Below are 26,995 nucleotides of genomic sequence, written 5' to 3' on the forward strand. Positions count from 1 at the left end.
TACAGTATCATAGAGGCATCTATGGACAAATTCAAAATACAAAAAACATTTTATACAGAATGGTTTGCATATTTATGTAATAACACTGAGCAACAAAAAAAAATACCAGAGCGGAGACTAGCCAATCTTTACTAAGTTTGACCCACTGAATTCGAATATGATATTGATTTTTGTTGGTGGGTGATCGTTTACGAGATATGAGCGTTTAAAAAAATCCGCGATTTTTACAGTTTTTTGGCTTTTGCGGTCTTTAACTCAAAATTTAGGATTGTTACGCTCAAAGTGAGCATTGGAATCAATAGTCAGATATTTTTCCTATTAATTTTTATATTTCATTGCTTTAAAATACTTCTAATTAATTGTCTAGCGAATTTTAAAAGTCAAAAATATATTTTTTTTACGGATTTTTTTTCCGTGCTATTTTTCATTTATTTGGCAATTTTTTATGTATGTATGCTTATATTAAGTCGCATTTCTTTTTAATTAGCGGAAACGGATTTATAGTAACGTTATGATGTGCTTTCCATAGGATTTCCCTTTTAAATAATTGGTGTTTTGACATCTCAAAGGTTTTGACAGTTAAAAAGTTTTGACAGCTAAAAGTTTCATGCGACACCTGGTGAGTCTATTGACTGTTTGACTGTGTATGAACCAACTAGTACATATGTTCATGAACGAATTTTATGAAATTTTTAGAGAAAATGTATGAATTTTCATACTTTCCACATTTCGAATGTTCATACAAGATTCCACAATGACTCAACAATAAAATGATCGAAAATAAATGTGAACTATTTACGTATGTATGTATGTACATATATATATATTAACATGTTCACATCTTACCTCATCTCATCTATGTATATGCTTCTATAATAATCAATACTGTAAGTATGTATGTATGTAACGGATTATTTATTATATGTTTAAAAAAATAATTAACAATGGACCTCTTTTATTATGTGCAATTTTTAAATGAATATAATTTGATCCGCGCGTTGGAATCACCTGGATTAAATTATTAACTTAACCCCACGTGAGAAATGAAGGTAGCTTTGACTGTGAAAAAACCAAAAACACTTTGTATCTTTACAACCTTTATGATTCATAAAATTAATAGACAGTAGGTATAACGAGCCACAACGAAAAGCGAAGACCCCCGCGGTGTGGCCAGGGTTAGCCACGAGATGAGATAAAAATTAAATTAAAAAAATCTTCCATCCGAATAAAGCAAGTGAGAATTTCAGGTGATGTTTCAGTTAACGGACGCATATTTAAATTTTCGGTTAATTTAAAAACATGGTTTGTTAATGTGTTCCAGCAACTTTTTATCGACTACATTTGAAATAAGCTGTATCGAAATATTTCCGAAATAAAAATTGTTGGTAGCCCTGCTTGACGTGCTGCGCCGTAGGTGATCAGTAAGGAGATAAGCGAGCTGACTAGTGTTTCATACCAAAAGGTGATAATTTACAATAAGACAAAACGGCCAAGCCCCGGGCGCTCACCCACCCAGGATGGGGCAGCGGTCACCAACCTGTCTCCTCATCATCGACTCGATCGACTTCCTGCTTTTCCCAGTTAAGTACATACATACATTATCAGTCAGAAGTTTTGAAAAATGCAATTAAATTTTCAGCATTCTAATAAGAAAATGTTTTATTCTAACTAGCACAATTTTCCATCTCACAAGCTGACCGAAAGAATATTTTCCAAGAAAAAGTGGTGTTATTTTGAATTTTTGTTATTGACGGTTTCCATAGATATACAAATTCTATTAATATTCAGTAATTTAAAAATGCTGTTTGTGTTATCGATGCAACACAAATTATGTTCATCACAAATATACGCCTCCAATGACCAGATGACATATGATTACCAAAAAGCAAACCAATGCAATGTAGCGATCCTGACATGTATTCAAATTGGTTTGTTATTCGATGCGATTATTATAATAATGGATTACTACTAAAGGGCGGATAGAGAGCGTGCTTTTTTCAGGAAACACGGCGTTTTGGGTCTATTCACAAAGCTAGAGTGCAATAAAAAAAGGTTCGGCGAACCTTTAACAAAAGTTCATCATAAAAATGAACAATGCACAACGAACAATAAACAAAGAACGGCACGCTTCCGGTCCTACCTCTAATTACTACAAGCTGCAACCAAAAGAATAAAAAAAAAAATGGCGATAGACCCTTTTGTTGACTTTTTGATTATTTAGTAGCTAATTAATTTTATAATTTTTAACTTTACCTATATAAGTTTCAATCTAATATTTTAATATATAATATATTTTGCTGTCGATATTATTTTCTTTTTTTTATATTATATAATGTTGTATAGCAGTATATTTGTGTTTATATTACTTTGGCTAGAACTGTGGCATTTAGTTATTCTCCCATTCCTCGCGGCCTCCGTTTCTTAAATTCACTGGATGGTGCCATTGACATTTGTCACGTCTCTCTTCATTCTCTGCACCACTTCCTAAGTTATGGAGGTGGCGACCATTTAGAAAGGTTGAGTTAGTGTTTTTAATTATGATTTTATTATGATTTCATTTTTTATTTGGTTATCCTTTCCTTATTTAATTTGTATATATAATTTGTTTATTTAACTTGTAATTTTTCCTTTTGTACTTCTTAATCTTTTTAGCACACTCGTCGCTTTGGAGCAATCTGTTAGACGAGTGTGCTTGATTAATTGATTTTGTAAAATAAAATAAAAATATTAAAAAATAAATAAATAAAGTTTTATACAAATTTTCAATAAGTTATATAAATGTTTATTTTTACGTCAAAGATTTATGTATGTAAAATTGATTTCATATAAATATAAGTAAATACACTATCTATGTAATTGTTTTGAGACCTCTTATGATGAATATGCTATTTTCACATTCCGGCTCGTCGCGGAGACCGAACAAATATGTAGATAGTGATTTGTTTGAATAAAATTCCGTATACGTATACATATAGTTATTATCTAAGTAAAACATACTATCGCATTTGAATGCTGTAAAAAAATATATAAAATTGGATTCTGATTGATCAAAAACTATGAGAAAAAATAAAATTTCTTACTAATCGACGATTCGATACAATTCAAATGCATATGAAGGCAGCGAAATGCAAGGCGATGGGGGGTATATCCTCAATATATCCAATATTTAATCGCCATAGTTCTTTATCAACTCAAAATAAAATAAAATTATATCGCGCGCTCATAATACCATTATTAACCTATGCTTCACCTGTATGGAATAACGACTCGAATACTAATCTTTCCAAGCTCCAAGTAATACAAAATAAATCCCTAAAAATAATTTAAATAATTTATAATACACCCATATATACTAAATTGAAAAAACTGCATGCCATATATAATATTCCGTTTGTTACAGACATTACTAACAAACTAACCAGTAGATTCTATGACAGAATCACTAATAACCATACTTGTGAAGAGTCTCGGTGATTACAACAAAATGTCTATACCCTTCAGGTATAAACACAGATTACCAAAACACAATCTGCTTTAGGTCATCGACTTTAGAGAGTCTTTAATTAATATTATGTATTAGATGTATTATGAGCATTTATAAGGATTGTAAATAGGTTTTTGAGCTCTTTTCCTATTATGCTGTAGATTAACATTAGAATAATATGATACTGTAACGTACGCCGCGGATTAAGCGAATAGAATCCCAGAGACTGTGTAACCGTTCAAAGATTATCTGTAACGGATATCTGTTAACGGATTAACTAAATGCATACCGTGCGAGTGGTATAAGTGGGTTTTAAGGATTAGCGACCAGCTAAGTGCATGAAACAATGATTGCACTTCTTATACCGTGGGAATACATATCCGAATACGTGACTATACAGTAGGTAAACAGATTAGACGTCCTGAGATATCTACCCCTTATAAGGCGGTACGTAGGCGATATCATGTCATTCTGGACTTAGCCGTGACACTGCGTGTATCTCCTTAATCAACAATAAATGCTGTGAAACGACTGTTGGCCTTTTACTTGGATCCTCCACCCACCCCTACGCAACAATACTATGATTACTAACCAAATTAAATTAAATTGTAAAATAGAAAATGATCAGTAGATCAGTAGCTATTAAAATAGATATCAGATGTATTGTGAACATAATTTCGTAATAATAAAAAGCATTTTAAAAAAGTAAAAATGCACATATATATAAGTGAAAGTTTTATCCAGTCATTTCAATTCTTATAAATTCTATCCATCAAGAGCAGGGAGCAGCAGCCCTTCTCCAGATCTGGTCATGCCTTTTGGAGCTTTGATGAAATATTATGAAACTCAATCTAATCGATTATTCTTTACTACAAGTTTGGCAAACAGAAATTGCAACTAGTTTAAGCATATCGATCAGAAGTTCTTTCGAAATAAAAAAATGGTTTTATAAAATACAAACCAAACTAGCTAACTTTTGCCTCCCTCCTACTGAAATACCCCCCCTAAAAAGCTGAAATGACGTCCCTCATCAAGACGTTTGTTTTTGGCTTCATAATGTTTTAAATTTAAAATTTTATTATATAATTTTCGCTCACTACGGTGGCATGCAGAGGGGAGGGGTGGGCGGTGGGGACGGTAACTTTGAGACGGTCCCGTGCAAATAATAGAATGAAATAAAAGTGTGGACTTTCTGATTTATATCTGCAAATATAAACTAAAAAAACATTTCAATAAATGAAAAATAGTTATTCTGTAGCACTGAATGCAATTTTATTCCCATAATTGCTGTATCTGAAGAAAAATATAATTAAATTTGCACTTTAATTTAAAAATATTATATAAATTTTTGAATATTGATTTTCTTATAATTTTACATAGTTCATATTTTTTCAAGCTACTGGTTGGTTAGGTGAACAATTCTTAGATTTAATTGAATTGAGTTTAAATGTTTCCAGCCAACTCAGGTACATTAGATGCCGTAATTTGTTCCCTTTTCCCGTGACACGTACGAATTTGATGGTTTCATCGTCTGTTGCAAAGGGCAACGAGAATTTGTTCAATCTAAAATATGCTGATCTAGTTGATGGATTCTGTAATTTGAGATCGTACCGTGTTCTATTATTGTATTTCCTTTTGATTATATTCATGTTTGTTTTATTTTCTTATTGTTATTGTTTTTGCATAGCCAAAGTGACAACTTAGAACAATTTGAACTACTTTGTAATTTCATTGTGGCAAAATTGTAAAACAAAAAACTATATTCTTCATTTGGTGTCACCTTCCCCAGGACGGTAGCACTCTGGTATGGTCCGAGTCCCCCGCAACCCCGACGCGACGCCACTGCGCTCCCTGCAAAAATATTCAACGGCAATAATCATTTATTGGAGACACTGAGCATTAAGTAAAAAGTTCATCTCGCCTAGTGATTTTTTTCATTGGTTGTTCATGAGTTGTCAATAGGAAGATAAGTAAAATAAAATCACACTTTCAAAGGCAGAAATACAAGAAAAATACTGTCGATCTTTTTCTCTTTAAAAATAAAACATCAATACACTTGTTGATTTTCGCTTCCAAATATGATTATTGTTTGATCGACTGCTAATAAAGTATAAACAAAAAAATGTAATGATGAAATAGTCCCGTGGGTGTGTGTGGTGTGGTGGGTTGGTGTAGCAAGTTGGTAAGACGCACCAGTTGGCAGTAGTGTTGGCCTCAGTTGCCGGCCGGTGGTGACGGCACGGCGTCTTCGCACTCTTCCACTCGGCTCCGGAGCGCGCCGCCCCCTGCCGCCCCCTGCCGCCCCCTGCCGCCCCCTGCCGCCCCCTGCCGCCCCCTGCCGCCCCCCACGTTTCCCCGTCCGCAGAGCATTCATGAGAGGTGAGCGTCCGCCCCCCCCCCCTCCCCTAGATCGCCCCCACGCCTGCTTCGCTCCCATTTCTCCGGCAATGCTTTCTGCCCGCCACTCGCCTTTCCATTGCCCGACAACCGAATATCACCCTTATTGCCTCTGTCACACGGTCGATTTCCGCTTGAAAATTCATTCGTCTGTTTTCCCCACTTCACCTCGCTCATGTACGACGCTTCGACTTATCCTCAACTGTCATATTTATTTTAATTTTTAATATTCATTTGCATTTTCACGTACCGTTTTTTACTCCCAACATATTCTCTTTTTTTTTAAAGCTTATTATTGAAATTCTTAAATTCTATTTTTATGTGTTATATGTTTCAGACTATATGTGCGAAGGTTCATGTTCATCGTAAAATATGTCTTTTCCAGCGCGTGCACCGCCAGGGATGCCCAGTCACATGTCTCGGACTCCTTATATGCCTCCGAGCATTGCACCGGTTAGTTTAACATTTCCGACAAATCTTACATTGTACGAGGTATGTTTCTAAGAAATCCTAATTAACTATTTGTGTTTATATTATAGCTGATGCCACTGTCGTCAGTTTATCGGGCACCGGGAGCGCCGCTGCTGCCTGCACCAGTCGGAGTGCCGCAGAAGCTTATGTTATCGTCCGTGTCGGCACCTGGAAATACTTCCAATAAGAAGCAAGATCTTGGCGAAGGAACGGCGGTTACTGTTTTCGTCGGTAAGTCAATGCAGCGCATAAATTGTATTTATTCGTAATTATCACGTTTTCTTTACGTAAATATCACGTTTTCTTTATGTAATCATCACGTTTTATTTATTTTAGGGAATATATCGAGCCGCGCTCCCGATGCAATGGTTCGTTATATATTGACAGCTTGTGGTCCCGTTCTGAGTTGGAAACGCGTCTCCGCCTTTGGATTTTGTGAATTCAGTTCACCGGAGGCGGGATTGCGTTGCGTCAGATTGCTTCACGATCGTAAGCTGGGTGACAAGAAGCTGGTTGCAAAAGTGGATGCGAAAACAAAGGACCTATTAGATAGATATAAAAGTACGTGTCGAGTTTCAATTTCGTCGAAATACGACGCGATTTTATATTATGTAATATATTTACGTATGTTTTTTTGTTATGAAGGTGAACAGAGGCAAAAGAAAATAGACACTGAAGGCTTGTCTCCGAAAATGATGGAAGATCACGAAGATGGCGAAGCTGTTGATGAGCCGGAAGAGGACTACTTGGACGAACAGCAGCGAGCGTTGGACGCCAGTACTTTGGTGAGGATTGAACAGCTTATAGCTGAATATCAAGACGAAATGAACAATTACGAAGCCATACAATTAGGTATGATTCTCTTAGTCATTTATCACAACGATTAACATTTATGAAAACTATTGTGTGTTAGGGATAGTGTTTCTGGAAAAGGAAATACTTGAGATGATTCAAGGAACCTTCCACGGAATTTCCTACAAAAGAAAACTTGAGATGCAGAAAAGCTGTGAGTTGCGATTTCGCATTGAATTAAACACCTTAAAACTAAAGGATTTCATTAAAGTCGTAATCGACCTTACAAATTGTTTTCATCTGCAATGAGCTCTCGACAAAGTTATGTTTAACAATTTTCGTTTGTCCGTTTTTGTCTGTTACTTATTGCTTTTTTTGTGTTTGACAGAGGAACAAATTGAGAAACGGAACAAAATCCTTCAGGATGCCGATATTGAAGAAGAAAAACGGGATGTGATTCATCGTGAGATTGGAAAATTCAGAGAAATCATGAAGGTTGGTTGAATCATTTTTTTTTTTAATTTATTTTCTTTCCGATTTCTGTTCGTTACAGTTAATTGGAACAAAACATTTTTTAATTACGTTAACGGTTTGTATGCTTTTGAAACATGTGTTAATTAAGGGAGCAATTGTGCGTGCTGTTGACAAATATAATGATTATGTTTATGTATCGTATGTTATCAATGCCTAAGTAACTTAATTCAATGTATCATTATGATTATATTGACCCAATATTCTACATACTGCTATTATTATCTCACCGTTGAAAGTAATCATTACTAATCATAGTTACTAGATTCCACAACGGGTTTTTTATATTGAAGATTATCATGTCATTATTCTTAATTCATTCCTTAATTATATATGTTCATAGGAAATAAAAATAATAAGCGAAACCTTAACAAGCTTTGTTGTTAAAATATTAGATATTAACAAAATTTTCATTTGTTTTTTACGCTAAAACGAATTTCAAATGTTTTGCATGAAAGTTTTTATATTACATTTGTATTTTTATGTAGATAGAAATTTAGCGTGAGTTATGCATATATTGTTATGACTGTTTTTAAAAAACAGATCTGATATATAATATTATCCAGCTGAAAATTTGCTTTCACATGATTTTTAATCAAATTTAATTTTCACATAACACTATTGTAATAACTTGGTTATGTTCACATACTATATGTTGAAATGAAGTAAAATGACACATTGTTGATTTTATTATGGATTGTATTTTTGATATTCTTAATGTTAGGTTCAGTCTGTCGCAGCTATATGAATTGAACACAATCGCCCGAAGGCCGCGAGCATACATTTGCAAGGCGTCGGTGAGTGCTGATGCAAAATATATGGAGAATATTCTCATTGACATTTTTAGTTTTGCAAATCTTTGTCCAAATTGATCCAAATCCACATATGGGCACCGGAATGCATTTCTTATGTATGAAACTATTTTCTTATTAACCTTTCAATCTTGCAACAAGAGTGAAATTAATTTCTTTGCTAGAGTGTTCAAATTTTTATCAAATCTATTTAATATGGGAGCATCGAGTATTCACGCTTACGTCAACGCAAACAAATACACGACAGTTAAATGAATGGTCTCTATGTGTCGCGAACAGTTTTAGTAAAATGACAATATGCTCCTGTATGTCAGTAAAATATCAAAGCAAGTTGAAGAGTGGAAGTGGTTCAAAATCATATCACAATTTTTTGATGGACAGGAATATCACTGAACTAAAAGAGTGAAGCTAATAAAAAGCTTGTAAAAATCGATATTTTTATTTTTAAAAACATATTACATGCGTATAAATTTCACATATATTCTGATGGAGGCCATGCTCTATTTACATATCTACATTATGTATGTATGTAAGTGAAACTTAATATATGTACATAAGTTAAGTTGGTTTAACTTGACACAATATTTCGTCAAGATTTTTCGAATCATCAAAAATATGTATAGTTTATACAAGCCTCTTATTAGTTCGCTTTCGCAAAAGGTTATTACACTGCAATGAATCCTTGAAATTGCAATCGCTGTGAAAATCAACTTTGGTTTTCCCAAATAACTTGATGCAATTATTTTCGTCGAAAGAAGTTTTTCCCAAATTCAGTATATTGTCCGATCAAGCAATAAAATTTGTCGTTTGACTATTTTGTATACCTGTGTCTTTATGTGGATGTTAAAAAATGAAAATAAACTCAACTGAAATGTTACAATGTCAATGAGTGTGAATAAATGATGAACGTGTTCCTTTTATACACAGTCTGAAGGAAAATTTTTCATAGCATTAATTTTTAATGAAGCGATTAGTCTATGCAAATGCTAGTTTTCTGTATTTATTTGCGATTAAGCTATGAAGCATTTTTTATAAGACTTATCACCATTTCACTTATTTCCTTACATTATTATTGAGTGGTTGAGAATGTAGAACTATTGTAAATCCTTTTATTTTATTATTTTGTATCGTGTTCTCATATGTATATGTAAAATTGAGAAATTCATTTGCGGTTTATTTTAATGCATGTCTCCGAATTATTTAATTTCTATGCTTTTTATTTTTCACAGTTAAATTATTTGAGTCAGTCCTTCCCGTCAGTTATTTTGTCAATCGGATTAAAGATTTAAAAATGATTTTTTTTAATTATTACATACATACATACATTCATGCTACTTTCTAATAAGACTAGTCGTGTTTCAACTTCGTAAGCTTAGAACCTTTTATTATTACCTTATCCTACAATCGATTGAAAAATACTAATCAAAAGGTGACGACATTATTTTGAATCACAATAAATTTTCATCCATTTTAAAACCTGAAAGAGTCACCTTTGGTTTTTATTGTTTTCTTTTAATATTTTTAAATCGCAAGCCTGTATTTGTAAGTTACGAGTTCGCGATTATTATTACGCATTAATAAACAAAAAGTAAGGTGGAATGTTGACTAATGAATTAAATTATCTATTTAATAATGTAGCGGTAACTGATATGCGAAAAAAGAGGCAAGCATTCCACCGTACTTGTTAAATATTATCAAATGCTGCCACCTGAATAATTCGTGGACCAGGACGTGTAATAAGGATTGTGGATTAGAAGGCTCGAAATATCATAAAGTGCAGTCACTATTCGCCGCTATTGTAGATTGTCACTTCTATAATAATGCCCCCCCGACTACTCTGTACATAATATGTGAGTATGGATGTATAATATTTATGTCATATTTTCATTTGGCTGTGTACTTGAAAGCAAAATATATGGGTTTGTCGTGTGTGACTCACAGGTGACCATATTACACCCATCGGGCCTACAATTTTCATAGCCGCTGACTCAATTAACTGTTATATCTGGAAGATTGTGTTAGCTGTATGAGTTGGTGAGGTTTTAATAATTATAAACGTTGAAGTCTTTTTGTTTGCTCTCAAATTTCGCCCACTAACTTATATTTGCAGGTCGATGTTTTTTATTATTGTAATATTACATATGCTATTATTTCGTGCAATGAATTCCTGTTTTCTCTAGGAATTGTTTTTCTCTGTTAATTGTTTGCAGATGAATGTAGCCGTTACGTATCGTATCCTCATCATTCACACCAGTTGTGTGTGTGTGTGTGTATGTTGGGAAGACTGCGTGCCTCCGTTATGTACACCATCAAACATTGACATTTAAGCGTATGATTGAATATTTCAAAATATAATTCTCTTGATATTTTTAAATTTGTAGATTTTCCATGCCAAATTTCACATACTCCCAAAGTATTGATTTTTGTATGTATATTATTTACATTACACGAAAATACATTACGTGGCGTGAATTTTGGGTTCAAATTATTTTTTGTTGATTACAACATTGAAGTATGATTTTTGTATACATTCAATGGGAGGCTTTTCATGTGACTTAAATATTTTTGAGATGTCGAATGAATTCTAGATTTAACTTTTTAAACGTCTGTTTTGCTTTTCAAATAAGTTCATGTTGGTATTATATTCAAATTTTTCTTTTTTGCTGTTTAGAAACAGGAAGAGGCCAAGGAGGTGTCAAGGCGCAAACGGGAGACTGAAGATAGAGACAAAGACCGAGAAAGGGATCGTGATGTCAAAGACAGAGATAGAAATAGGGATCGTGAGAGGGATCGGGAAAGGGATAGAGATAGAGACAGAGATAGGGATAGGGATAGAGATCGAGAAAGAGAAAGAGAGAGAGAACGGGAACGAGATAGAAGATCTGTTTCTAAGGATCGTGGCAAGAGCAGGGATAGGGATAGAGATAGAAAAGTCTCGAGAAGAAGGAGTAAATCAAGGTTTGCAAATTATTTAATTTTAATACACTTCATATACATATGTACAGTTATTGTGATTTTAAATTATTTTTTAACTATTAGGTCACGGGATAGGGAACGGGAAAGAGATAGAGAAAGAGAAAGGGAAAAGGAAAGAGAACGTGAACGGGAGCGGGAGAGGGAGAGGTATTTTGATAATATTTTTCAAACATATTCTATTCAGTTACTTTGTAATGTATCAATTGATATAATTTTATGATTTAAATAGGGAAAGAGAAAGGGAAAAGGAGCGTGAAAGAGAAAAGGAAAAGGAACGAGAACGTGAACGTGAAAGGGAGAGGTGAGTTGTTGCATATTAATGGTTTGATTATATTCTCTTTATACATATTACACTAGTATCATTTTCATAAAATGTATATTTATTTAATAGAGAAAGAGAAGCTGCTATTAAAGCAAGTTCTACCAATATCAAAATCGATTCTAGACGTGAAAAAGAAATGGAAGAAGAAGCTAGAGATAGAAAAAGAGCTGATAAAAGGGCTAGAGAAAAAGAGGCTGCTTATCAAGAAAGGTAATATCTCCAAAAAAAAAAATCATATTGTGTGTTTTATGTAATTTTATAGTAAAATTAAATTTTTATATCATTTACAGACTTCGAAATTGGGAGACTAGGGAAAGGCGAAAAGCAAAGGAACATGAAAGAGACAAAGAAAGGGAAATATGCAGAGAAGAAGCTAGAGAAAAAGAAGCTAAAAAGTTGAAAGAATTTTTAGAAGATTATGATGATGAGAGAGATGATCCAAAATATTACAAGTTAGTCTTCAAATTAATTTATAATATTTGCGTTTAAATATGCTTATTAATTTTTATCGTTAATCTGTCTAAATAGGGGGAAAGAATTACAAAGGCGACTTGCGGAAAGAGTAAGGGAAGCCGATTCTGACTTAAAGGATAGAGAACGAGAAAAAACAGAACTGGAAGAATTAAAAAATAAAGTTTTTAGTTCAGAACTAGAGAATCCCAATGAAGAGTTTGAGAAAGTGAGAAGCTTTTTATAAATCACAAATACTTGATTTACCTTACAGCGATTTTTTGAATATTGATTGTATAATTAATTTAAAATGTTCTGACATTTATAGATCAAAAGGGAACGCGATGAAATGTATAAACCACGTATTTTGATTGACGTTAACTTAGAACAGAGTCTGCAGAGGGAAAAAGAAGAGCAAAGAATGAGGGATCGTGAGGAAGCGCGGCAAGAGGTAAATGCAAGTTTGTTTATTATTTGCTGTCTAATTTATTTTATTATAAATTTGGAAAAAATTCACAAATTGTTATTTATTATAGGCACGTGAAAGACAACGTAAAAATCACGAAAGATTTATGCAAGAACGAGCTTCACGAGAGATGCCTGCTCATGCAGAACCCATTGATTCTGATTCAAGGTTTGTAAAAAAATATTTTTTTTTTTACTATAACAGGTTGCCCCAAATCAACACTTATGGCCAAACTTTTACATATGCACTATTATATATAGAAATTTATATATTATTTGCATATAAATTTGAATTCATAATCAGAGAGTGGTTACAAATAGAGGGTAGGTAGCCAATTTTAGAGGAATCATTTCAATAATATTTGCAAATTTTGTTTGAAAACGATCGAGTCACAAATATCGAAATCTTACCAGTAACATCGCAGAAATCATACAATGTATGCTTCTTTTTATTCGAGGTCTGACCAACCTCAGTCCAGGGACTTTTTAGTCGCCAGCAGCACATAATAACTGCTGAGCTATACTGACAATAAATGTTTGTATGTATTACGTTGATAAACACATTCTGTAATTGTTTTTGTTCGAATATTACAGTGGAGCTGGTAGAACACCAAATATGTCAGACGGTGGTAGTACCCCTCTACAACCTCCAGCATCGCCGTCTCGAACTCCTATAGACTCTTCTCCAATGCGACCGGTATGTATTTGGCATGCTTATTTCTATTTCAAATATGGTAGTACTATTGCAGAAATTTCAATTTGTTCTTTCAAAATTAGGACACGGAAAGTCGATCACCAACCAATGGTTCAGTTAGGATGAAAGGTAATAAAGGTGACGACTTAGACTCCAGATCATTAACTCCACCTCCACTTCATGTTCCTGCACCTTCTACACCTCAGGTATGTGAAGTCGATAATATGTTTATAGATATAATTTACAAGTTAAAACTATAAAAATTGGAAAATACATTTTTTTATTACACTTGTAATTTAATTTATTTTTTCAGGATGTATCAGCCAGCAACTCGCCAATATCAATATCAATGAATATAAAACATCAGAATTATAATTTACATAATTTGCAAAATAATGTTAATAATTCCTCACCATATAATTCCCAAGGTTTTTATTTATTTATTTATTCTATATTTTAATCGAAAGTGTCTATAATTTTGATCTAATTCAAATAATGTGATGTAGATAATAAAGGTAAGCGTCGCAAACTAGACGTAAGAGATGTCTTTAATAATGAAGAGGATGATATGAACATGGGTGATGGAGGTGTGGGTAGTGGTGGTTTGCACAGAAGAAGACCTTTGGTGCCTTTGGATTATGGAGACATACCGCCATCAAATAAAGGTGATTTTTAACTTCATATTATTAAAATAGCATTTATTGTGAAATTTAATGATTGTTGGTATAATTTTTTGTTCAGGTAAAACACCCGATGGTCAATTTAGCAAAGGATCTCATAGTCATTCAAAGAGTTCTAAAGATAAAGAAAAGGAGAAAGATAAAGAAAAAGAAAAGGATATGGCTAAATCCCAAGAAGAAAAAAGAAAACAAGTCAAATCTCTCATAGACAAAATTCCAACACAAAAAGACGCTCTATTTGCTTTTAAGCTTGATTGTAATCAGGTTTGCATTTCATGTTCAACTATAATGTAATATTTTTTATTTTCGTTACAAATAAATATATATATATTTTTTTTAAATTATTTTTAGATTGATGTTCCTTTAATGGAAAAGAAAATAAGACCATGGATTAATAAAAAGATTATCGAATATATCGGTGAACCAGAACCGACATTGGTTGACTTCATTTGTAGTAAAGTACTAGCTGGTAGTGCTCCTCAAGGAATACTCGATGATGTACAAATGGTGTGATATTTTTTTATAAGATCTTGTCGTTTTGATTGTATCATTATTATTGTATGATTATAATGTTTTATTTTTTCAGGTGCTAGACGATGAGGCGGAGGTGTTTGTAGTTAAAATGTGGCGACTCTTAATTTACGAAGTCGAGGCGAAAAAACTAGGACTCGTTAAATGAGTGTCATCATAGTCAAAATACTAATTTAGTGTAAAATGTGAATAAGTTTAATTTGATAAATATTCCCCTGTGAATTTGCAAACAAACGTTTGATTGAATATGTTGAATTGATGTGTGATTTTGGGACTCGCAAGTATCTGTCATCCGTTACGTTTTGTCAATTATTTTCACAAATCTTAAGAATGTATTGTAATATCAGTGTATCAAGTTCGCTACTATAAGTTATGAAATAATATGAAATGTGCTGTCTCTACATGAGTTGTTAACGGGACTGTTTAAATATGACTTCCGAGGATGTAATACAATGCGTTAAAATTATATAATTGTGATCAATGATATATTGTACTAATTTTTAATCGCAAAAATAATATTGTTTTCATAATCAAATTTGTTTTTTACTATTCCAACCTTTCTGCACAATAATAATATCACATTCATTTCTGATTTTTAACATTCATTCAATTGTCGAGATTCGCTACACGTCTTGTATGGTTCGGTGAGTATTCCGCTAAAAGTGATCTCGCACACGTTACTAAAATCTCGATCACGGAACATCTGGCACTCAAAACTGCATCAATCGAAAGCTAACCTCGTGAAATATTTTATTAACGAGAACTCAAGTGCCAGATATTCTGTGATCGAGATTTTAGTGACTGCATATTTACAAACTATTCCATATTGCACATAAGCAGGGTCACCGAGAGGAATCCCGGGCCCTATGAAAAACCAAAAAAGATATCTTATAGATGGGTCTACTTGACGAGCCAGAATGTTAAATTACAGAAAACGCAAATATCGGAAGGCAAAGATCGAAAATCGAAAGATCTTAATTCGAAAGATCAAAAAAAAGGGTGCATGGTAAACGGTACATACTCACTTAATTTGCTCGAGCAGGATACAAGAGGAAAAGCCTGTTCCTCTTGTTCCCGTTGTATCCTGCTCGCGCAAATTAAGTGAGTATGTACCGTTTACCATGCACCCTTTTTTTTGATCTTTCGATTTTCGATCTTTGCCTTCCGATATTTGCGTTTTCTGTAATTTAACATTCTGGCTCGTCATGGAGACCGCTTATAGATATATTTTTAATATGCGAAAAATCTATCAGAACTATATTAAAGAAAAATACCTATATGTTAAATGCTATATTTTAAAATAATTAAATAAGAAAGTATGATATAACAAGTAAGATTTCATATGGACACAGAGAATGCACAGAGAAATCGATAAATAATAAACATAACAATTAAATAAATATTTTATATTCTACATAAACATGTATTTTATGCAGAACTAGCTGAACCCGGCATGCGTTGTAATGCCACAAAACGCATGCAATTCTCGTTCCCGTTTTTAGGCGATTTTTTTTTCAAAGTAATCTTCCCGGACATGCATACAACAAATCCTGAAAGTTCCATCGTAATCGGCTCAGTGGTTTAGGAGCCTATATAAGACACAGACAGACATTCAATTTTATATATGTAGAATTATATAAAATATCAATATCGGTCAGTCAAACGACCTGATAGGGGGCCTCTTGAATTGTCCGGGCCCTGGAACTTTACCCCAGATTTTTCCCCCTCTCGTTGGCCCTGCACATACATGTAAGTGAGATTCTCTTACATCGCACCTACACAGTAAAGGAGTGAGATGAAGTTTTCACCGATCACTACCAGGCGTCCCCCCTCTTCGTTTACGCACACTACTATATCCCATACGAGTATACGCATTCTTTTAGTTTTTAAAAACTGAAATTTGCAAACATAAAGATTTTTTAGAGATCAGTATCGACTGCTATGTTGAATAGATCGATAATATTTTACTTGATAAAATAAATGTGTTATTAAGCACGGTGACAACGTGGCTTGAAAGAAAATAAACTTTTATTATATTATATTATATAAAAATAAAAATAGCGCATGGTGGTATTGTGCAATGCTTGGACCATAACTATAATGTGCTGACGGCTGATGAAGAGGGGGGGGTCGTCAGTTGACAGTCGTGTGGATTGCCGGGAGGTCGTCTCTCGGTTCTGTGGATTGCCAGTGTCGGTTGTGATGCTTCAGGATGTTCGGTCAGCCGCGGTGTCGCGAATGGACGCCGCTCGCCACGCAGCAACTGCGCACCAGAAACCTGCTTCAGGTTCGACACTCGCCAGCACACCCACACACCTGCACACCTACACATGCATACTCTGCGCGTCACACCAAACGTCACCTGGACTCTTCGTCATCCACAGCCTACTCTGAATCCACTTTGAATTCCCCATCATGCGGACGGTGCTGCCATCTGCTCACAAATCGCACATGGATCTGCTAATGCAATTTTGCAATCTGCAACATCAACCACTCCATATACTTTCCCGGAATCGTATATCCATCTGATATGGCACTCCATATGTGTGATTTGTGTGCTTATAAGAAATAACATTTATGCGTATTCAATTAATCAAATGCATTTTTTTTTCAAATACAAATTTTTATACGAGTCGTAACGACTGTTCATTCAATCTAGATGTTTCAAGTCGAAGTTCTCAATTTGTAGAATTTATAAACATTCTTGTTTGTTTGTCGAAGTAGTGTTTATTTTAATAAATCGGCGGCTAAAATATACTGGCGGCTTTAAAATGCAATCATTTTTTAAATTATTTACCATCGATTTTATCATTTAGGTCAATATTTGAACGTTCCATGCTATTCCAAACACTTCAGCATATTTTAATTATCGAGTATTTTTAGAATGTGACGAAATAGTACATGGTTTTGTATTTAAATAATTTTATTGCGCAATTAAGAAAATGCATTTTATTTTGCCGTTAAGATTAAGAAAAAGAATCCGCATCGAGATGGCTAGAACAGCGTTCATCAAACTTAAGTCGGCGCTTACAAACAAGTATCTCAATCTTCGTACTCGTTTGAGATTCGCGAAGAGCTACGTCTGGTCAGTGCTGTTATATTGATGCGAAACGTGGACTCTGAAGACTAGGATGATCAGCCACATCGAAGATTTTGAGATGTGGGTCTACAGGTGTATGCTGAAGATCCTATGGACCAAAAAAGTCATAAACGAAGCTGCCCGAAGGCAAGAAACTTGTTTCTGTCATCAAGGAGAGAAATATGTATGTACATTGGACACATGATGCAGGTTCCAAAATACGAATTGCTCCGTTTTATAACCATGGGAAAAGTAATAGGTAGAAAATGGATTGAACATGCGCATGTAGACCGATATGAGAGCCGAAGAGCTGCTCCGAGCCGCTGAAGACTGATACGGATATCCGCAAATAATCGACGAGGTGGTCACCAACGTCCAGATGTGTACAAAGAATTAGGAAGAAGAAGAACCTCTAAATTATTTGCTTTTGAGATTTTCAATGGTTCAGACCAGGATGTGTAATAAATTTTAATATTACACTATATATAGATTTTTCTCTATTAGGTTTACTTCACTCACATACCCACATATAGTTTGATAATTTTCAGTGGTATTATTTCAGCAGATATTGTTACCCAATGATGGATGACACCATTGTTTGCATTATATTTATATAATACATTGTTTGTATTACATTTATATAATACAAATGTACACTCTGCGTTTAATTATGCGCGAAATGCATTTATCGTGTTCCCATAACAGATCGATACCGACAGAATTGCATGTATTCAAAAACATGCATAGCTTACGAATCGGATTATGTTTGTATTGAACGGGAATTCTTATCGAGAATGATTTTGCTTAAGATTTTGTGCAACAATTACACGTGTCGTACCGTTGAAATGTAAACAATATTCGATGAAAAGTATATATGTGTATAGTACATGCAGTTTTATCGTGAAACCGTCTCGATTGATTTAATCACCGTCGTTGTTTGTTTGGTCTTTTAGGACTTCGGCAATCTTAGGTATGTACGTATGTACAGATCGTCTCGTATTCTAAAAATAAACAGGTCGTCTTTCATAAGACTGCCATACAAATGATGTTCATTTTCATGGGAACGTGTCGAGTTTATCTGAGACTATAAATATGCTATCGTTTTGATTCAAAAAGAAAACACGGTTGATATTTGTTCACAATCGTTATTATCGTTTGGAAAATGTTGTGGTTTTCAAGTTGAATTCATCGTTGCTTTTAAGTAGGCTGTATAAAAATAACAAATATACGTTTGGTTTTATCTCATCTTTCTTGGTTCGTTGTGTGATTGTTATGCCGAGTTTAAATTGCTTAAATATTATGATAAAAATGACGCAAGCAAGGACATACGATAAGTAAATAACTTACGTCATAGCAGAAGCTGATAGTGAGGTAAAAGCGCTTTCCGAATTTTATCCGATAAAAATTTCTTCGAATGATGTGTTATTAGGAATTTCAGCAAACTGACATTTGTCACTACTGATAGTACCAAAAAAAAAAACCTCGCTATTTTTTTGAATTAAATTTATATTTTCCCATGATGCCATTACGGGTTGCCACTGAGCGACACCTATGGTATTAAACTTGTACTTATATACATAAATTTAAAATGATATTCAAATAGTGGGTAGGATCGTTTCACAAATTTGATGAGGAACCGTTTCAACAATGAAATCAGATAAATTGTCAAAGTCTGATCGACTTGAAGTCACAAATATCCAAGTCTGACCGGCAGTACTGCAGATACAAATTCTTTTCAATTGAGGTCAACCCAGGACTTGAATCTGGGAACATCTCGGTGGTTAGCATTAACGCAACCACTGAGCTATGCTACATACTAATTTATTTATTTATGCAGTTAGTACATTAAAATTAAATTAATTACCAATAAATTAGTAATTATTTAACTGTTGGATAATTAATAATTATTTTAAATAATTTTTAATTTATTACAATATAATGTAATACACCGCGTAATAGTTTTACCATTTTTTGATTTTAAATTTATGATTTATTTACACTTAGCGGCTCCTTTGAATAGCAGGTCAAAAAGGATGTTGAATGTTGACTCATTCTTGAACTTATCCATACAAACTATAGCGGATTCAACGTTTTCTTTTGAATTCAAAACAATTCAACTAACATAACTTTTAAATTATTGTATTTCGGTACTACTGATAGTACCGAAGGTCGAATTTGAACAAAAAAATAGGTAGTACCGTTATTGAAATTCTTATGATATTTTTGGTCTTGTGACAAATTTAATGCAAGAAAGTCAAAATTGTACAAATTTTGAATTACAATAGAAAATGCTTGATACGTTTAATATTAATATATACTTTGTCATTATCGTTCTGAACGTTAACGTAGCTATAAAAGCAAAGTACATCAGACTTTGTAATGATTCATCATTGAAATTATTTAACAAAAAATGTAAACAGTCGCATTATTTGCAAATTACACATAATGTTAGCTCTCACTTCGTATTATGGTTTTATGTTATATTATTTTCAATCAATGATTTGTGATATGCAATTGTGCCTTTATCGTATTTACCAGAATAGCATTAGTTTAAAATAAATATTTTCACATACATACATAATAAAGCAATCCTACTTATTATTGCATTAATATATGACTATTTTTATTTATTATTTATTATAATATGTATAATTATATAAAACAGAGATAATGCTTTTATGATTCATATGTGTATACGTATTTTCCGATACCGATGACCCAATGAACTAAATTGGTTCTATGGTGCTATCAATCACATGTTCGTCTGTTTTACTCTCGTTTTTGATTTGGAATTTTCCCTCTCGTCAGGTTGTCGGATACAATATGCAATCTTCCGACAGCAGCGGTCAGCAAGGAAGTCTTTATTATACATTGCACTCGACGACTATGTCGGCGCCGTTCTACACTAGCGAGAAGCTGCTCTCCAATCACCCCAAATGGAGAGAAATAGATTCAGGTAAATCGATTTTTAACAACCTCTCGCATAAATGATTACATATTTAAGCAAATGTACCCTTCAGATTATTTACTCGTTATCGTTGGAGTGATGTTGATTCTTGATTTTAATATTTGTTTATAATCGTGAATGTTGTATTGTGTCTGTTGTTGTTAATGTTTTGTTCCGTTTTGTGCGACTATTGTTTAGAGATTTCTGTTTGCATATACATATCTTATCTTTCTTATACGTTTGTTTGTTTTTCAGAGCTCATTCATAAAATGTCGTCGCTGAATATCGTTGTACGTGTTTGGCGGCACATTCGGCATAGTAGTAACGGTGCGTCTTCCAAATGCTCTCAACAAACTGATCAAATAATACAAACATGGGGGGTAAACTTCAGTGGTCTTCTTCACATTGGTGCCAATTTGAGTTTAAATTTCACTCCAAAGAGTTTTAAAGAGAATACGCTAATATTCCAAATGATCGGCGGATATTTCTGCTCTTATGAAAAATTGAGACTTCAGTCGGTTTCGAGAGAAACTTCCGACACTTCTATGGTTGGAAAGGCAGCTTCTCCGTCAAGGAAAATACCTATAAACAGCAGACATCAGAGAAACGTCAAAGAATCAAAGTCTGTATCCCCCGGAAGGGGAATTTGGAGATCTGAGGGTTTGGACGGTAAATATGTATCGAAAAGTCACAGTCCTCCCAATGCCACGGCTTTTAGGCAAAATAATTCTGCTGAAAGTCGCGTGTCTAGTTACGTGCCGTCGAGTAGGATCTCGAACGACTCTTATAAGGATCGTTTTTATTGTGATTCTCAAAGTGATTCCGTGTACGAACATTCTCCAAAGAGTGAAGGAGACATGGAGATCCGGGAGTATTCGGGAAGTGATAGTAGCAATGACAATATCAAATCGTGCAGCTCTCTAAGTACTTCCAATCGCGATTTATCGAATATTGAAGAGAGTGAGACTGCCGAAAACTTTGATGCTAACTTGCTACCTGTACCAAAGTGTCGATATTCCTCAATGAAATTTCTCAAGTCGGAAATTCGACCTAGTTACAATGCGGAAAAGTTGCGTAAATTACATTTATTACAATACTCCATTAATAAGAGAAGTCAGGCTGTGCAGGAAATCAAGGAGAAGATATACCAAAAGTCTGCGATGGAAAACTGTGAAAATCTTTCGCCGACTCATTCTTTAGTCGACTACGAGGATTTTTCGCGATCTGAAAATTTGAGTATATCTAGCAGAGAGTTTTCGTTTTTAACTGGCAAATGTAAGCATACGAAGGGAAAAGATCTAGGTAAAATTCTTTCAGAATGTTCCAAAACTAATCCAATGACGGAAAACAACAAATGTAGCGAATTAAAAAAAGATGAGGAATGTTCTGAGGATGCCAAACACACTCTGACCGAAGAGAGGGATGAGGGAATCTCAATTAGTAGTAATCGAAGGAATTTCAGTAGAAAATTGCTCGGCAATACAAATTCTTGTGATAGGCGTTTTACATTACCTTTGAATAAACTATTGGAATTTAAGGTAAATTTTTTTTTTAGCCAATTTTCCTGTATGTATTTTTATCTGAAATGACAATAATGATTTTTGAATGACAGTCACAACCTTCACCGTCACAACGATTGCGTTATGCTTGTCTTACGAAACAAGCCGAATTGAGCCGGTTTAAGAGACGACTATTAAAAGATGAAAGAGACGCAATATTAGGAAAAATTCGACATCTTAAAGAGATACGGACTAAATTATTCGAAGAAAATCAAGACAATGGTATGTAATTGAGCTAAAATACGTTCAACAACAATCCCAATTGTTGATAAAATTGTTAATTAACACTTGTAGGGAGTGATCTGATGCAAAAGTACCACTCTTTAAGCAGAAAATCGGAGCAGTTAAAGGAGCTACGCAAATCTGAAGCCGCTCTCGGTGAGCTGTGTGCTCGTTCAGCATCTCTTCTCTGGATACGGAGGTGGCAACTCGTACAAGATATACAAATAATTTATTCTATTGAAGAGGTATGCGTTCGTCATGCGTCACAGTAATTGTTCTAATGTGAGGCGTGAATCATTCATCGTATATGTTCTACGTGTTTTTAAGGATGAACATGGTGGATTGAGCATACTGGATATACATTTGCCGGCTTGTCAAGGGGACAGTGATGGTCTTCGACAGGTACCTGAAGCTCACTTAGCAGTGGCTTTAGGACGCTCGGCACACGTTGCCGCACTCGCCGCTGGTCTCTTGGCAGTTCCTCTGAGGCACCCTTTACGTCTTATGGGCTCTAGGACTAAAGTTATCGATCATCTCTCGTCACAGAATCACGAGTTAGTTATTTTGTATTTAACTAATGAAACAATTTGAGGGTTAATCTGAGGCTGTTGCTATTTCATAGCATTTTGGCAGGCTTTGTCGTGCAATTTTAGGCAAAGACTTATGTTAAACACGTAAAATTTAAATCACTAGATGTTAATAAGTGCATATTAATACATAAAAAGATCTATTTATGCTAGCACAACTCGTACCGGCAACTGCACGTAACCAGCATTTTGCATCATACATTTTGTATAGACACATTCATGTCTAACGTGGCGTAGATGTAACAGCAGTAGCCGACTAAATCTATTCATACTATACAGCTGTACATGTCACTGTAACGTATTAAGCAAAACCGGGTTTCTTTGGCCACTGTGGAAATTGACGTGACGTCATAGTGGCGAGTGCACGCGTACTAACAAAAGCGCGCATATGAATATTTTCGGAAACGTCATATTGTGACAATATTGACTCGATGATACGACGCAATCAATATTGCGCCGTATCATCGCGCTCTGTAATGTATGTATAAGTTAATTTGCCTTGCACTCGGCTAAAACTTTTTTGAACGTGCTGAAACCGTGAGGTGCTGGATAGTATGAATAGAAACTGTCATTTACGTGATGTAGCCGTGAACTGCTTGATATTATGAATAAACCTTTAATCTGCCCATATGTAAGTATATGCCAAAGTATTCAATTAACAGTAATGGAATGAGTATAACTTGTCATTTACAATAATATATGTATATGAAATATCGCGACAGCTTTAGTTGATTGTATTAATCATTATCTACTTATATGGTGTGTTTTAATTCGATTTTACGGCTATAGTTTTATTCTTATTTCAGAATTCCACTCTTTGCTCGTAACAAAGATTCGGTGATGTTTCGCTATGGATTATATTTATTGAATAAAAACATTGTACAATTACTCTGGGCAACTCATAGGATCATTCCACCTGATCCTAAGGATACGCTATCGAATCTTCGCAAGCTTCTGACGCCTCCTCCTCAATCTGCTAGGTGAGTTTACAACTCCTGATGATTTTTAATACTCTATATAGCAGATTTATTCAACAATCATTTTGCAGTTTGGAGCTGTCAAGATATTATGGCTCAGCTTCGTCGGTAGAAACCGCAGGGGTTGCAGGCTATGCTTTGTTTCATCCGTTCTCCGCTCCGTCTTTGATCCCGGTCAGCGTAACGTTGCCCCAATTAGTATCGTCTACGTCGAATCCTTCTGTTTCTACTGGTGCCATACGTAAAGTTCCTCATCACAGTCTTAGAAGTTTAGTAGCCATCGGAGGCGATCGTTCGAACCGCAGTCTCATGGTATCTGGCGGATTTGGCAATATGGGCGGTCGGCAGTTCAACCGATTCAAGGTATGGATGTTTAATGATGATGTTCGCTGTCTCAAAATGACTTCTTTTCAGTGTAATTTTTATTATGCGTAGGACTCTGTGGATGGACACAGTCCAAAAACTGCAATGGTCATTAGAAAACACCGGTACTCGAGAAGTGTCGGAAGTTACATTGAAGAGCAAGTCAGTATTAGTCGCTTGTTAAGTGTGCAATTTATTGCTTTTCTTTTCATCGTTATTTATTTGTCCTGTTTCAGGTTTTGCAAAGTCTTGAGATGAGTCCAACGTCGGTCATTGGCAGTGAGCCATCTCTGATGATGCACGACTCCCACACGGGCGCCCAACTAGGAGAATCTGATCCGTCGGATTCGCCTAGCGATGATATTCAAAATGTGATGTCATTTTCTGAATCCGATCTGACTAAAGTTAGTGGAATTCTGTCGTCAGAGGCCGTCTCACCTGGAGACGATTTTGGGACGAAAGTTGAAAACAAAGTGGTATTCTCGGTTGGAGATGATTTCGAACAGTCTCAAAAGGTCGACAGAAAAAAGCATTCGTCAAAAATGATTAAACAGTTGAGTTTAGAAGACAATTTGTTGCAATCTTGCATGAAGGAGAAAGCAAAACGAAAGAGTCAAAAAGAAGTAGCAAACTTGTCTAAAGAAAATGTAGAAATTAAAAATTTACAATCGCATGTAACTCAACTCACTAAAGAATTGACGGATTTGTGTATTACTTATTCTTCCGGTGATAGCATAAGTACAGAGTTGAAGACTTGTGAAGTATCCGACCAAAATGCCAATACGAAATTGGAGGAACGTTCAAAATGCGAAAAAGAAAATGTAAAACCCAACGACTGTGAGATGAAAAGAGGCAGCGAATGTCCAGTCATCGATATCGAAAAATTAGACCAAATTTCATATTGCAGCGAACTATGCGAGATGAACTGCCCTCATGTCTTCGAAAAGATCACCAACAGAAACGATACAGAAGAGATAAAAGACGACACCGGTAACATGGACGACGTCATCGTTCTACCGAGCGCTGAAGCCGTGATGACAGCCAGCTCGCACTTTAACGATTCTTTGAGTCATTCAGACGTGCCCGGGAGTGAATCTTCAGAAGACAATAATCACCAATTGGAAGTGTACGATGAGAACGCAACCGTGCCTGTAGAGAGTGTGATGAATATTGAGCCCGACGAGTACGATGTGGATAGAATAAGTAACTGTGAGATGTATGTTGACGACAGCGAGTCGATATATGCTGGTAGTAACGCTTCTCACGACGCCAACAGACTGCTCGAGGATCTGAAGCTGATGGAAGATAACGTGTTGACTATCGACGGCAGTGTTAAAAGTACGCAGATTGAATATTTGAACGAATCGGAGACGAGGGGTGTCGTCGGAGATGTGCCAAGCGTCAGTAGGGCCGATGAGGTGGTATATTCGAATATACCAAGTGATATTAGGTGATCGTAAGTGTAGATAATGTATGTTTTGTTAGACCAAATTTAGTTGAACGTTAAGCTTTATTTTTGTTACGCTCATAATTTTTGTTGTCAAATTGTATCCCCCCCCCCCTTGTGATATAAATAATATTTATGAATTGTATATAAACTTATTGTAGTTGCGTTTGTAATATTCGATGAATGTTACTACTGATACTGTTGGTGTTACAGATTGTAACATGTAATGAATGTTTATTGATTTCGAGTTTAATTTTTTTTGCAGTATTTGTTACTATGTAGAGTGGACGATGTACAGTGGTTTAAGCGAGGCCTGCTCTAAGAACATAAGAACTAAGTCATTTTATAAAACATATGATAAATAAAGTTGATTGTGATTGAATCCAAATGACAAATTATATTATAACGATCGAGGTTTAAGTCCGATTTACTATATATGTTACAGTTGAAGTGTATCCTCCAGTTGTAATATATTTTGACTAGTTGAAATATATTCCAACTAACCTGGTACCAACTACCGTTATAATTGAAGTGTATTTTCAGTTGTAATATATTTTGACTAGTTGGAATATATTCCTTCTAACGTAAGCTGATTCATATTGTGAATTACATTCCAACTGGTCAAAATATATTACAACTGATAATACACTTCAACTATAACGGTAGTTGGTTAATACAGTTTAATTATAAATTGGTACCAAATTAGATGGAGGTTTTCGTAAAAACATCACTCATCTAGTAAATTGAGTTGGCAAGTCACATTTTTGTTTTGAACATCTAGTTTAATATCTAGCAAATATTAACGCATTATTGAATTCTAAAACATTCGAAAAAACATCAGAGCTGTTAAAATTCAACTGTTAGATTACAACTGGCGCACATTGTTGAAAGTGTATTTACGCTTGTAGATATATTATATAATTTACTAGCTGAATTGTATTCGAACCTGAATGACCTAAAACGCCAGTTGGAATATATTACAATTGAAAATACACTTCAACTGTAACATATACATAGTTTCATATAGGATTCGGCTTCACATATGACTGCAACTCTCATCACTTTGTGTGCATCTTCAGATCTAACTTTACGATTATTTATTTTAATTATTATCTTGCCAGAGTTGATTTATCGTTATGCAGTTTTGAACAATGTACTGTTAATGTGACTAAGAGGCCATCGCGACAAATAAAATTTAATTTATATCAG

The 26,995-nt window shown here is 34.6% G+C and overlaps 2 protein-coding genes across 3 annotated transcripts; both read left to right on the plus strand.

The window, feature by feature from the left end:
- Window positions 1-5,678: 5,678 nt before the first annotated feature.
- Window positions 5,679-15,138, plus strand: LOC143909967 (RNA-binding protein 25). The gene is made up of 21 exons (XM_077428291.1): window positions 5,679-5,863; window positions 6,219-6,334; window positions 6,421-6,583; window positions 6,689-6,913; window positions 6,998-7,204; window positions 7,533-7,639; window positions 11,159-11,445; window positions 11,527-11,610; window positions 11,693-11,764; window positions 11,855-11,995; window positions 12,076-12,237; window positions 12,314-12,464; window positions 12,564-12,686; window positions 12,772-12,869; window positions 13,295-13,397; window positions 13,478-13,600; window positions 13,708-13,822; window positions 13,901-14,059; window positions 14,136-14,338; window positions 14,426-14,581; window positions 14,661-15,138. The coding sequence occupies exons 2-21, from the start codon at window positions 6,254-6,256 to the stop codon at window positions 14,751-14,753; spliced, it is 2,853 nt and encodes a 950-aa protein (XP_077284417.1). The 5' UTR covers window positions 5,679-5,863; window positions 6,219-6,253; the 3' UTR covers window positions 14,754-15,138.
- A 1,558-nt stretch (window positions 15,139-16,696) lies between these two features.
- Window positions 16,697-26,165, plus strand: Uvrag (UV-resistance associated gene). Of its 2 annotated transcripts, XM_077446599.1 has the most exons (10): window positions 16,697-16,892; window positions 20,493-20,640; window positions 20,887-22,169; window positions 22,244-22,412; window positions 22,485-22,657; window positions 22,740-22,966; window positions 23,806-23,979; window positions 24,048-24,339; window positions 24,412-24,501; window positions 24,576-26,165. In XM_077446599.1, exons 1-10 carry the CDS (start codon window positions 16,818-16,820, stop codon window positions 25,791-25,793), a joined length of 3,849 nt encoding a protein of 1,282 aa, XP_077302725.1. In that variant the 5' UTR covers window positions 16,697-16,817; the 3' UTR covers window positions 25,794-26,165. The 2 variants fall into 2 exon arrangements, with proteins under 2 accessions (XP_077302725.1, XP_077302726.1); XM_077446600.1 differs by lacking the exon at window positions 24,412-24,501 and having other exon boundaries at window positions 24,576-25,892.
- The last annotated feature ends 830 nt before the right edge of the window (window positions 26,166-26,995 follow it).

The sequence above is a fragment of the Arctopsyche grandis genome, chromosome 3, assembly GCF_051622035.1.
Source record: "Arctopsyche grandis isolate Sample6627 chromosome 3, ASM5162203v2, whole genome shotgun sequence".
NCBI lineage: Eukaryota > Metazoa > Arthropoda > Insecta > Trichoptera > Hydropsychidae > Arctopsyche > Arctopsyche grandis.